Source organism: Penaeus vannamei, chromosome 36, assembly GCF_042767895.1.
Source record: "Penaeus vannamei isolate JL-2024 chromosome 36, ASM4276789v1, whole genome shotgun sequence".
NCBI lineage: Eukaryota > Metazoa > Arthropoda > Malacostraca > Decapoda > Penaeidae > Penaeus > Penaeus vannamei.
The window spans coordinates 27,374,377-27,387,350 of NC_091584.1; the positions used below are offsets into that span (position 1 = coordinate 27,374,377).

Below are 12,974 nucleotides of genomic sequence, written 5' to 3' on the forward strand. Positions count from 1 at the left end.
ATGCTTTCTTTTCCGTTTACCTGCCCTCTCCTACACCCCCCCCCCCTCTCTCTCTCTCTCTCTCTCTCTCTCTCTCTCTCTCTCTCTCTCTCTCTCTCTCTCTCTCTCTCTCTCTCTCTCTCTCTCTCTCTCTCTCTCTCTCTCTCTCTCTCTCTCTCTCTCTCTCTCTCTCCCTCTCTCTCTCTCTCTCTCTCTCTCTCTCTCTCTCTCTCTCTCTCTCTCTCTATCTCTATCTCTCTCCTTATTATACTCCTTTCCTCTCCTTTTCCTTTTCAGAACAGATAACATGAAGGAGGAAGGCAATAAATCTAGTTCGTGTATAGTGCTTTTTCCACCATAGTATTAGCACGATGGAATGTTTTCCATTCACGGATACACGTGTATATATGTATGTATGTGCATGTAATGAGATTATCTCTTTACACACTGATACGATGGAGATATGAGCAGGGAAAGGGTGCAGTAGTTTTTTCACACTGATAAGGGATACCATTTCGAGATAAGAGAATTCATATTTATTGAGGATTTTGGTAGGTCATCATAATATCAAATGCTATTTCTTATAACTACGTATAATTTAATTTATGAATACATAGATAATGAATCTGGAATGATATGATAAAGAAAAAACTTAGAAATGAGAATATAAAATGATAACGATACTAATAAAAGCGAAAATCTGATCATGTCAAAAGGTAATAGTTTCAATAAAAATATTTTGACCCAAAAGTTTTCGAGAAGAAGTTTTGAGCTCGCGACCCCTTACTTTCATGTAAACAGAGATGACGTGAGTGTTGTGAGTCAGTGTTACATTCACTGTTACGGAAAAGAAGGTAATATTTACGCTATTGTTACATGACTTTAACGTTTGTACATATTCTTGAATTGAGGTGGAACAGGCAAATAACACTAGGAATTGAATCATCTGTCTGTGAATGTTTGAATGGGTTAAAATGAGTAAGTAATTTGAATGGATACTCCCAACATTTAGTGGTGTTGCGAGTGAAATCTTGTTTTAGAAGGTTTAATCACCATTCTTATAGAGCTCTTTAGTGTATATAGAAGGGTAATGTCTTGGGTATTTTTGGTTTCGCAGTCGTTCAACCTTGCTCTCATTATTCCTTCTTTCAATTGATGCACATTGCAACCTGTGTGAGTCAGTTTTCCATCATGTATGAGATAAATAAGTTTTGGTAAACTTTTACGAAGTGACCACACCACACTGATGGTAAGTCCTTATTACTCCGGCCACAATTGGGAAATTGTTGCTGTAAGAACAAAAAACTTTCGTAATATGGGGGCTTTGGCCTCAGACCCCTGTATATCTGATCACTGTATTTTCCTATTGGGGTATCCACCCTTAATGATATTATTTTCCTATATGTGTATACTTTAGTTTTATATGTTGAATAATTATCCTCATATCAACTTGTGAAAGAAATACCCCAGATGTAAAATTTCTCAATTTCAGTCATTCTACCCATTACAGATAAAATTTACCCTTCACTTTATGGCTGTGGGAAACTGAGACTATACTGTATTTTGTAAATGTTATGACTATAACTTGAGGAAATTAAAGAAAGAGAAAGGTAATGACCATAAGCAACAAAGAACATCACTATCAACAGATAAGAATAATCTTGAGAAAGTAAAAGTGAAAGGCACTATTAGTTATTTTAGTCTGCAGACCCACCTGCTAACACATGAGTCCAGGGACGTTCCCTTCACTCTGTGCACCAGCAGAGGTTAACAAACGCAATGGCTATTCTGGTTATTTATTTGTCAGTTAGGGAGCAATCTGGACTCTAGCTTACTGAATGTATTTAGGAAAGATTTCTTTGTCTTTAAAGCCAAAGCAATGACACCATAGCATTGCATTATTAATTGTAAACAAAGTACAACAAATACTGTACATTTTTTTCTTTATGTTTTTTCATTTATTTGTTTTATTTTTTTTATTTTTTATTTTTTTGTACAGCACTGAACATCAATTTAAGTGTAGATCCATACTATTAATTTGCAAAATACATTAATGATTCTCTACCCACCAATGTGAAATAGGAGTTGGTGTGACTGCTCTATTTTGATAGATGTTCAGAAGTTGTATGTATATCTCATCACAACAACGCTGGTACTGAAGGATTCCTCTCACCCTCTACTACTCATATATTTAGGAATTATGCTGTATAAAAAGGGTAAAATAAGAAAAATATGTAGATTAAGTCACTAGATCATCTGATGCAGGGGACTCCATCCCCCTAACCCCCACCCTGGATACAAAGAATCCTCTGTATATTTATGGCAGGATGGAGCATAGCACTGATCACAGTTAATCACATCACATGGTGTGAGGAGTTGCCTGGAAAATACACTGTTATAAATGTAATGCAGAGGGGTGTGCACACTGCGTACACCTATGAGAGGAAGACCTACATATATTGTGCAGTACATGTGTTACAGACCCCAGCATTGTACTATCTGCAGTGCTGTCTGTTGAGTGGACACAGCAGTGCAAGCATGTTTTACCTCTTATGGAAGACCCGTGTCCTATCTTTGGCTCTATCTAGCTGTGATACCTGATAACAGACAATATTTCAACCAGTATGTCGGTTGTAGGCTAAGTCTTGCTGTAAATGCACACAGGATTCTTTATGCTCCAGGCTGGGGGTTGAGGGGTTGCAGTAGGCACTGCCCCTTGCATTAAATACTGTAGTGACCCTAATCTTGCACATAGTTTGTACAGCTCATTTATCTAGTTCTGGTAACCTTCATGCCCTCCCCTATTATTGGCTAAGGTTGTGTGATGTCAGGGATTTCCACTGCCATAATTCCTGCAATATAAGTAGAGAGGAATCCATCAGTAGCAGTATTGACATCTCAATCTCAATCTCAGTGATAATGTTTAGGGCACTAAATAAACGCATAGCACGCATATTTGTGGTTGGTTGCTGGGGGTGAGGGAAAGGATTAAGGATGGTATGTGGGAAGAAGGAGTGCTTGTAAGAGTCAGTGTTGGTGTGGTATTTGACAAATTTACTTGTGTGTGAGTTCCTTGTGTTACTTGTGTGTGCTGTAAGGTTGTTTGTGATCTTGTACATGATTGTAAGTCTGTGTGCTTGTCTTCGTGTCTCGAGCAGGTCCATATTAATCTATTTTTTTATGTGAGATGTAATACCAGGTGTTCGTGTATAATTGTGTTTAATGAACCTAGCAGCCCTAGTATTGACCTGTTCGAGCTTCTCAATATTTTGCTTAGTGTAAGGGTCCCATACAGCTGTACAGTACTCAGGTGATTAGTAATAGTAGCTGATACTGACCCTCACAGTAGCTCTCTATATACGAGGCATGCCTGATCTAGAGAATTCTTTGCTTAGATCTTGCTATTTTTTGTTATCATTGATAATGGTAGATTATTATCCCCATATAAAATTGTTAAATATTACTGTGCAGTTATGACGTCATTAAAAATGTATTTTAGTTATTGTGCTGTCTGAATATTGGAACTTGGCCATAAAGAAACAAAAATTTTGTTACTATTTTGTTCTGCCCAAAATGCAGTGTAGGGCAATATATACTCTTCCAATTTCCTTTCTGGAAAATTCTTCAAGTAATCAAAATTAAGCAGCTTCAGAATAATACACTCAATGTACATAAGAGACAGAAAGTGGAAAGGCTACAATGACATTGTTTAGTGGAGCACAATTAAAATAGTCTTATGTAAATGATTTGAAACAGTCTTAACCCACTAACGACGGGTGTCCCACATATGAAACACCCGAAAAAATAAACATTGCCGGGTGCTGTGACGTTATATTGGGGTTCGCGCTTCTAAGCAACAGCGGGCCGCGGCTGGCGCGTGGGCAAAGTCTGGGCCAGCCCCGCGCGCCGATTTTGTAGCAGCCCGGAATCTTTTATTTTCGGCTTCAAAATATACCCACATTAATGAGTTAAAGACCTGACTCATGGTACATAAACATACAGTTTATTTAGCTATCTCAAATTTCCATAGCACAATGCCATCCCTTTAGGAAAGAAATATAAAGTGCTTGCATAGATAAGGGTGTCCACATTAAAGAATGACCATGTGCTGCTTTTCAAACCCTAGGTAAGAATGGAGGAAGCTCAGGAGAATGTGAATCATGCGGCCGAAGTTGCTCGACAGGCCACTCACTTCGATGCGAGTGGCAGTCACCAGGCGGCCATATACATGTATAGACAGGCAGCTGAGTACCTGCAGAGGGCCATGACACTGGGGTTGTCGACTCCTGCACTACAGGACCACGCCATGAAGTACAAAGAGAGAGCTGATCAACTAGAGAATCTTGGTATGGGGTTTGTATGGTTGATGTTCTTCTTTAGTTTGGATTTGACGTTTGAGTACTGGGGGACATATCCAGGAATGGAGTCAAGAGTATTTGTATGTATAAAAGTAAAAATATTTTTAAAAAGATGAGGATTTTATTAACAGCTGTCTTAATTTCACGATCCTGTTTTACATGACTTTTATTATTTTTATTTTCCCCGCTTTTACAGACAGTCAAGCCCAGTCAGCCCAGAACACGATGGAAGGAGGCCAGAGTGAGTTAAGCCGTGCAAACTTCCTGCTCCTGGAAGCGTTCGAGGAGGATGAGGCTGGAAACATGGAGGAAGCCATCGAACACTACACCAACGCTGTTCAGCTGTGCCTTGAGGCGGTGGGTGGATTGTATTGCTGCTCGTGTGTATATGCATCATTTTATTGATTGATCAGTTTGCACAGATTTGATTTCTGATTGTTTATTGATCTGTTTTTCATAACTTTAAGTCCCTATCACACTAGCACTTTTTCCGTCAATTTTTTCGTTTCCATATAAACTTTCTGTAAGTAAATGGACTGACGTAATCACATTATCAAGGCGGCAAACATAGTACCCATGTAAACAAACATGGCACCATTTGAGTGAGGGCCAGGGAATCAGAGGAGCATTCTCGTACATATCACGTTACTCTAAAGAAATATGATTATCTTTTGTATTCAGAAATTTTCTTGAATATTAACTTATTTTATCTAGTTTATCAATATAAAAAAGCATTCTAGTTGTATAGATTCTCGGTAGCACAAGATCAAAATGAAACTTTGTCAGATGGAAATGGTCCCTACTGTCTCTGTCAGGGAGGTTTTCTGTTTGCAAATAATACTTGTGGAAAGCATTAAATTCAGACAAAAATGCAAATATTGATAGTAAAAGTGCTAGTGTGATAGGGCCTTTACTTGTGAGTTACCTCTGATTAAAATTGTTTGTAGAGATTAGTTGTGTACAAAATGGAGTTTGAGTATGTATACAGAATGTAATTTTGAGTTTTGATAATATTCCATTGCTTATTGCTTCCTTTAATATTATTGATATTATTCTCTGAGTATTAACTCTCGGCAATGGATTTTGTAAGTTTTACAAAGGTCATGTAGCTAAGCCATCTGAATCATTAGGTATTCAGTCCCAAAAGTATTACCATAATTCTTATCACTTTCTTTGTGGGTTTTATGCCCAAGTGTTTCATAATAGTTGAAATAACCATGCAATCATTGATAACAGATGAAGACCATAGAGGATCCAAAGATGTCAGACAAGCTGAGGAAACTGGCAGAGCAAGCTTTGACTCGGGCTGAGGTGCTCAAGGCGCAAAGTTCACCTGAAGAGGAGCAGAAGGCCAGCATTGGAGAAGGAACAGGTTGGCATTAGGGGATTTTCATTGTTATAGTTATTTTGTTTTATGGTAATTTGTTTTAGCTCAGTTGTAAAGCGCAATTTTATCAGTAAAGTGTTGCTTCAGTAATGTGTACATTGTGCTAATCTCTTGTGCGTGTTTGTGTAGGTGCTTCGCTGTCATCTGTAAGGCCAGCACACCAACGGGTCTCCCCCACACGTGTCATTCCTCCCCTTGGGATAGGCAACTTGGTTAACTCTAGACCACAGCCTCAGGGTAAGGATATATTACTTATTGATGTTGGAAATTGGTTTTGAGTGGTGCGTCTGTGAGAGAGGGAGAGGGAGGTAGAAAGAGAGTGGAAGAGAAAGAGGGCCAGGGAGGGAGAGGGAGGGAGGGAGATTCTTTTATTGTGTGAGTGTAGGTACTATGTTTTTAAGAAATTGACAGTATATTTAATGTGTGTAGTAAACAAAACAAACATTTTTGTTTATTCCTATATCATAATATTAACTAGTCTAACTGTATTTCCTTAGGATGATAGGTGAAACTGGATGGTATTGCCTCTTTTATTGGTTTATATTTTTCATAACTTAGAAGCAAACTATTTTGTCTATATAGATATAATATTTGCTAAAAAAAAAAAAAAACTGAATGATTTCAGCAAAGTCTGGTCCTTCAAGTAAAAGTGGGCTGCAGCTGTCTGGGAGTGCTGGCTACACAAAAGAGGAGCTGGAGGTTCTCAGAAGAACCTCAAACATCAATGGACGTGATTATGTCCCCTTCCTGGCAGTGGACCTCAAGGAAAAATTTGCATATTCCTTACCCTTTACTGACAAGGATGGAGTTCTTGCACTTGCCCCAAAGCAGAAGAAGAATTTTTTGCAGTGGGTGAGACCAGAGGACCTTTCCAGCGACCCCAAGATGATTGAAATGGTCGACTGCTTCAGCATCAAGCAGACATGTGTGTCTGACTGCTCCTTTGTGGCTTCTGTTGCCATCAGTGCCCTGTATGAGAAGAGGTTCAAGAAGCGACTCATTACGGATATTATCTTCCCTAAAAACCGCAGTGGGGACCCCATCTACAACCCCTGCGGCAAATACATGATAAAGCTGCACATCAACGGCATCCCAAGAAAGGTGATTGTAGATGACAAGCTACCTCAGGGGCAACACGGTGAGCTGCTGTGCTCTTACTCAACTAACAAGAATGAGTTCTGGATCTCGTTGGTGGAAAAAGCCTACATGAAGGTGATGGGTGGCTATGACTTCCCTGGCTCCAACAGCAACATCGACCTCTATGCCCTTACTGGCTGGATCCCAGAAAGGGTTTCCATCAAAGACAAAGAATTCAATAAAGATGCCACATTCAGGAAAATCATCGACCGTTTCCACAGAGGTGATGTTCTGGTCACGGTAGCAACTGGAGAGATGAGTGACGCTGATGCAGACAGAGCGGGCCTCGTCCCCACGCACGCCTATGCCATGCTGGACATAAAGGAAGTCAAGGTGGGGTCAATATTTTTACTTTGAGAATGAACTGAGATGTAAATAATTTCATCTTTCTGAAAAGCAGAGGATCATTGTGTTAGATTTGAAAAATGCTGAAAATATTCCTTATGGAGTTGCAGTAGTATTCTGTGGCTTCTACTATATTCATATGGTACACTGACACACTCTCGTTACATATTACAGGGGAAACGTTTGCTGATGCTGAAAAACCCTTGGTCACATCTCCGCTGGAAAGGCAATTACTCGGAGATGGACCAGACGCACTGGACTCCAGAAATGTGCAAGCTCCTCAACTATGATCCAAAAAGTGCACAGATGTTTGACAATGGTGTCTTCTGGATAGATTATGATAGCCTTTGTCATTTTTATGATGTTATTTACATGAACTGGAACCCACAACTGTTCTCCTACACTTATTGTACACACGAGTAAGTTGCACACTTTTTAAACTTTTTTCAGCTAGATTGATGTTGAATCAAAAATATGATTACCTAGAATATCCTTTAAAGATTTGTTGAAAGATCATTCTTATTGTTTGCCCTATTTTGCATTGGTTTTCAAAGAGGGTGACTATACAATTTATTAATCCTAATTCTGAAACAAATCAGATTTTGTTGTTTTTTCTTGACAAAATTTACTAGCTATTTGATTTGTAAACCTTTTTTGTATATAGATTAACAGCAGCTTCTGGTAAAATTTAGAAAAAAAAGCGCGATAAGTTTGATTAATTTTTGATATTAGCATGTTGATGATGGCAGTAATGTTGCATTTACCCCACCAGGACTTGGTCTGCTGGCACGGGCCCTGTACGTGACTTGTACAACATAGGAGAAAATCCCCAGTATTCTCTAGATGTTCAGTCTCCTGGTGGAACAGCTGTGTGGGTTCTGCTCACGAGACACATCACAGAAATAGAGGATTTCCGCAACAACAAAGAGTATATCACCCTACTTGTGTATAAGACTGGAGGGAAGAAAATATTTTATCCATGTGAGAAAGAGGAATTTGTCTTCACTGTAGTGTGTACTATTGTGCTATAAATGGTACTTTTGGTCATATTAAAATTTGTAGAGGAGTGCAGTAAAGTAGAATGCTACTAAAAATGTTATAATGTACTAATAAGTCTATTTATTTTATTTTTTTACTCTCCCCTAGTTGATCCTGCACCCTTTATTGATGGTGTACGTATCAACAGTCCCCACTACCTATGCAAGATGGTGCTGAAGGAACCCGGCTCTCACAAATTCACTCTCGTTGTATCACAGTACGAGAAGCATCTGACAATTCACTACTCACTGCGGGTTTATGCAACGTGTCCCTTTACCTTGCAGAAGATTAAGAATTATTGCAAGCACAAGCAAGAGGTGAGGCCTTTCTCTCTGTTTCTCAAATATTCTAAGAATATATGGTCAGATAGTCATGTTTTATTTAGGAAATCAAACCCACAACTGAAATGCAGAAAATTTGTTGATTGCCTTTGTGTAGATAAGTCCTCGAAATTGCTTCTGTCCGATTCCCTTTTTCTCTCTCTTTTTAACCAGATGACTGAAGTTTAAGCACTAATTTTTGTTAAGGCTTTCATGAAGGGACTTTCCAGATGTCACATAAGAGCAGTGTAAAAGCAGATTGAAATTTATAGACACGGCAGGTCATAAAACTCGCCCTCGTTTGATTTCATATTTCCTGACAGATCACTGGCCGCTGGAGTGGAGCTAACGCAGGGGGATGCCCTAATCACCCAGCAACATACAAGAACAACCCAACATATCAGTTCAGGGTCGAACATGAAATGCAAGCTCTCAGAATCGAACTCAAGGCTCCGAAGGACATACAGGTTGGCTTCCTTGTTTTCTATTTTTTTTTTCTTGCTCTTCCTCCTCCTTCTGGTTTCCTTTTTTCTTTTTTCTTTTTTTTCTTTTTGTTTCCTTTTTTCTTCTCCCCCTTTCCCTCTTTCTCCTCTTCCTCCTCTTTTTCCATCTCCTCCTCTTCCTCTCGTCTCCCTTGTCCTCCTTGTGGTTTCCTTTCCCTTTTTTTGTTTCTTTCTTTTTTCTTTTTCTTTTTCTTTTCTTTTTCTTTTCTTTTTACTTATTTTCTTCTCCTCTCCTCTCCTCTCTTCTCCCTTCCTCTCCTTCTTCTCCCTCCCCCCCCTCCCCCCACCCTCTCTCTCTCTCTCTTAAAAAAGTATAGTTGACATTACTTTGTGATTCCTCTATATTTTGTTGGAATTAATGAAAGTGATCGTCAATATAATGTTTGTATGTGTTTCTTTGCAGATTGGTTTTGAGATTGTATGTGTAGAGGCAAAGAATACAGAAGCAAGTAGTTATTTTACAAAGAAGCAGACTGGAGCATACAGGTAGGAACATTTTTCAGTCATTTTTGTATTAGAACTAATTTGTTTTGATTTTTAAACCATTTACATTTTTCAGGTATTCTTGTATTAGAACTAATTTGTTTTAATTTTTAAACCATTTACATTTTTCATGCTCCCAGTATATAGTATGAATAAAAATTAATTTGTTTGTTTGTTCTTTGGAGAGATTTGTTTATTATCGAGTGTTTTATAAAATCTTTATTAAAGGCTGTAAAAAAGAGAAGTTATGAACTCATTCTTTACAAAGTGATGTGATTTTTGGAAATAAGGACTGAAAATGTCATAAAATATAGCACCAAAAGCATGAAAAAGTAATGAATTAAAATGAATAATTTTACAAAAGATGTACTATTAACATTTATATCTATCAGAATTACAGTAAAGATTAAGGGTGAAGCTAAAAAGTATCAGAATGTGAATTGTACATCAAGCTTGTGAAGTCATACTTTCTCATGCAAACAATTTACAACACTTGTACACACCTAAGTGCTCCCCTATTCCAATACTGCATTTCAGATCGGGCTTTGTGGTGCTGGAGATCATGGATGTGGTGCCGGGGGTGTACAACGTCACCCCCAGCACCTTCTACCCTAATACAGAGGCTCCCTACTTCTTGAACTTCTTCTCGTCAGCACCAGTCAAAGTCAGCAAGTTGAAATAGAGGAGGCCAGTGAAGTCAAGTCAATTTTGGCCATTTTACATGACTTCGTATGTGTATTTTTTAAGGAGGAGTAGGTTGATTCTTCCAGTGTTCCAAAAAAAGAAAGAAAGAAAAAAAAAAAAGGGAAGAGGAAAGTTTTCATTGAAGAGGAAAGATTTCATTACAAAATTCTGTGAATAGGATACTGGAAGGTACTCCTAAAGTCATATTGAATTAGAAATTTGAGAAACTTTATTTTGTTCTGATCTGTTTACACTGCCTGACAATTTTTTTTACTAGAATGAAAAGACTTTTTTTTATTGTCATATTACAATTTAATCGTTTATATTTTATAGGAAGATCATTTAAGTTATTATTATAAATACAGGAATTATTAGGTCTTCAAAGAGATACGATGATTATGAATTTGGGAGAATTCATGTTGTCTGCGGCTTTTGGAGAAGAATGTAAAATTATTTATAGAATAGTCACAAAATATGTTCAGCTTTAAAAGACCATCTATTTCAGATCATGACAATACCAATAGTAAACCTGTGCTTCTGCTTATTTTTGGGAGACGTGTGCTCGCAGTTGTGCTTAATGGTTCATAAATGTCTTTCACATCGTTATTTGTGTTATATTGTTGTTGTTTTTTTTGTTTTTTTTTAGACTCTCCTCAAGAAAAGGTGGTCTATATGGTAAAGGAAAATAGAGTTATTATATAAAAACACACACACACACACACACACACACACACACACACACACACACACACACACACACACACACACACACACACACACACACACACACACACACACACACACACACACACACACACATGTTTTTGTGTATGCAGTTACGTATACATATATATATATATATATATATATATATATATATATATATATATATATATATATATATATATATATATATCTGTATATATATATCTGTATATATAGATAGATAAGCCAATGGAAGGCCATAAGACATAGATATTGCATAATGCAGTTTTAACTATTTGCAAGATTTTCATATGATAATAAATCAACATTTTTCTCAGGTGCCACACATATTTATATCAGATTCATGGACTGTGATTATTAATTCTCGGTGATTTAAATCCACTTGTCCACTGAAATCCAAGACTGCCATAATTGCCAAGATTCAAGCTGTGAAATCAAGAGTCGATCAGATCGTCATCGGCTTCTCATCCGAGGCACTCATCCGAAGATTAGAAAATTTCCTTATTGTGGCAGGCTTTGATTTTTTTCCTATTGTTTTCTTGAAACTAGGTCTTGACATTGAAGAGTTGTTTTAAAAACTTTTATGAACTCTTAAGATGTCAAGGATTATATTGTAATGGAGACTTTTATAGAATTATGAAAACATTTTTAAGCTTCAGTTTCCCAAGAACGAGACTTGATCGTACTAGATTTCCTGCTCGAAAGTCTAGGCAATTGATTTAGATTCCAGTGACCATGTGATATTTGATATTTAATGGAACTCCTTTCAACTATTGTGGATTGAAACCTTTTCTATGCATAGTTAAGTTTACAATATTTTTGTTCATTTGCAAATTGTTTAGGTGTTTCATTGCCATCTTTAAATGATAGTAATTGTAAATAGTAGAAGCAAATGTTTATAGATTTGATGTTTCTCTGTTTTTTTTTATTTAAGGTCTGTCTGGATTATGAGTAAAATAAGAAATTGATATGGCAGTCTCAAAAAGAAGAAAGGACACAGAAAAATTTGACATATGAAGAATGAAAAGATAAAGCTAACAAAGTTTAAGAATGGGTGTGAAGAAAGAAAGAAAGAAACAGAGACAGATGGGGGGGGGTGAGAGCAAAAGCGAAAGAGATAAGAGTGAGAATACATTGGAATATGAACAACGAAATTTCTCCATAGAATAATCAGAGGTCAGATGTAATTTTTAGTTGGTTAATTCATTCACTTTATTTTGTTTTATTATTATACTTTTCTTCTTTTCTTTAAGAAAATTATTGTTGTTTGAATAGGTATACCATATGTAGAATTGTCCTGTTGGTGCCATGTTTAGAAAATATCTTGAAGAATTAAAAAAAAAACTTTGTTTTTTAAGACCATTGCAATACTTACTTATTTTAGGATATAGTTTTATTAATCTATGTATTACAAATTGATAGTTACTGCTGTTGAATAAAGCTATCATATATTTTTTCTCCTTTCCATAGCTTTCATTTAATCATATGCTTATCGTATAGGGTTTTTATATATCATATTTTCCGCAAAGTAAACAGTAAGCTCAGTAAATATCATGTCACAACTTTTAGGTGATGGGTGTAAACACACACTTTAGTATGGACCAGAAAACCTGCCAGCAAGTAATTTTGAAACCTTTAAAACAGATTGCGCATTTGAGGTGTATGCCACTTCTATATATTTTTTTATCCAACTGCTGCTTCTCTTTCTTGTTCTGGTTTATTTTTCTTCTTATTCTTATTCTCCAATTTTTGTTCTCATTCTTTCCTTCACTTTCTTTTCTTTCTGCCATATCCTAAATGTTGATATTCTATCTTTCTGTTTCTTTTTCTCCATTTCTAAAGGTTTGCTTCAAGTTTTTAAATGTTACATTGACATTGCATAGTATGTTGTGTGGTTACTTACCATACTGACATGTGTGAATGTTTGTTGTCAATAATTTTTTCTGCGATTTGGAAATGGACATGTGTAAAAACCGCAGTCAGATTTCCAGGGAAGAAAAATTAATAGTATATT

At 36.9% G+C, this 12,974-nt stretch overlaps 1 protein-coding gene across 1 annotated transcript; it reads left to right on the plus strand.

Moving 5' to 3' along the window:
- Window positions 1-755: 755 nt before the first annotated feature.
- LOC113806062 (calpain-7) lies at window positions 756-10,366 on the plus strand. The gene is made up of 12 exons (XM_027357167.2): window positions 756-833; window positions 4,106-4,325; window positions 4,534-4,694; window positions 5,574-5,709; window positions 5,854-5,961; window positions 6,350-7,194; window positions 7,381-7,625; window positions 7,979-8,187; window positions 8,353-8,561; window positions 8,888-9,031; window positions 9,471-9,553; window positions 10,088-10,366. Exons 2-12 carry the CDS (start codon window positions 4,112-4,114, stop codon window positions 10,230-10,232), a joined length of 2,499 nt encoding a protein of 832 aa, XP_027212968.2. The 5' UTR covers window positions 756-833; window positions 4,106-4,111; the 3' UTR covers window positions 10,233-10,366.
- The last annotated feature ends 2,608 nt before the right edge of the window (window positions 10,367-12,974 follow it).

Bases quoted from the DNA above. Each gene is read 5' to 3' on its own strand.
- LOC113806062 (XM_027357167.2), top strand. From the start codon at position 4,112: ATGGAGGAAGCTCAGGAGAATGTGAATCATGCGGCCGAAGTTGCTCGA. The intron at 5,962-6,349 runs GTAAGGATATAT...GAATGATTTCAG, and splicing joins CTCTAGACCACAGCCTCAGG to CAAAGTCTGGTCCTTCAAGT. The intron at 7,626-7,978 runs GTAAGTTGCACA...TTACCCCACCAG, and splicing joins TACACTTATTGTACACACGA to GACTTGGTCTGCTGGCACGG.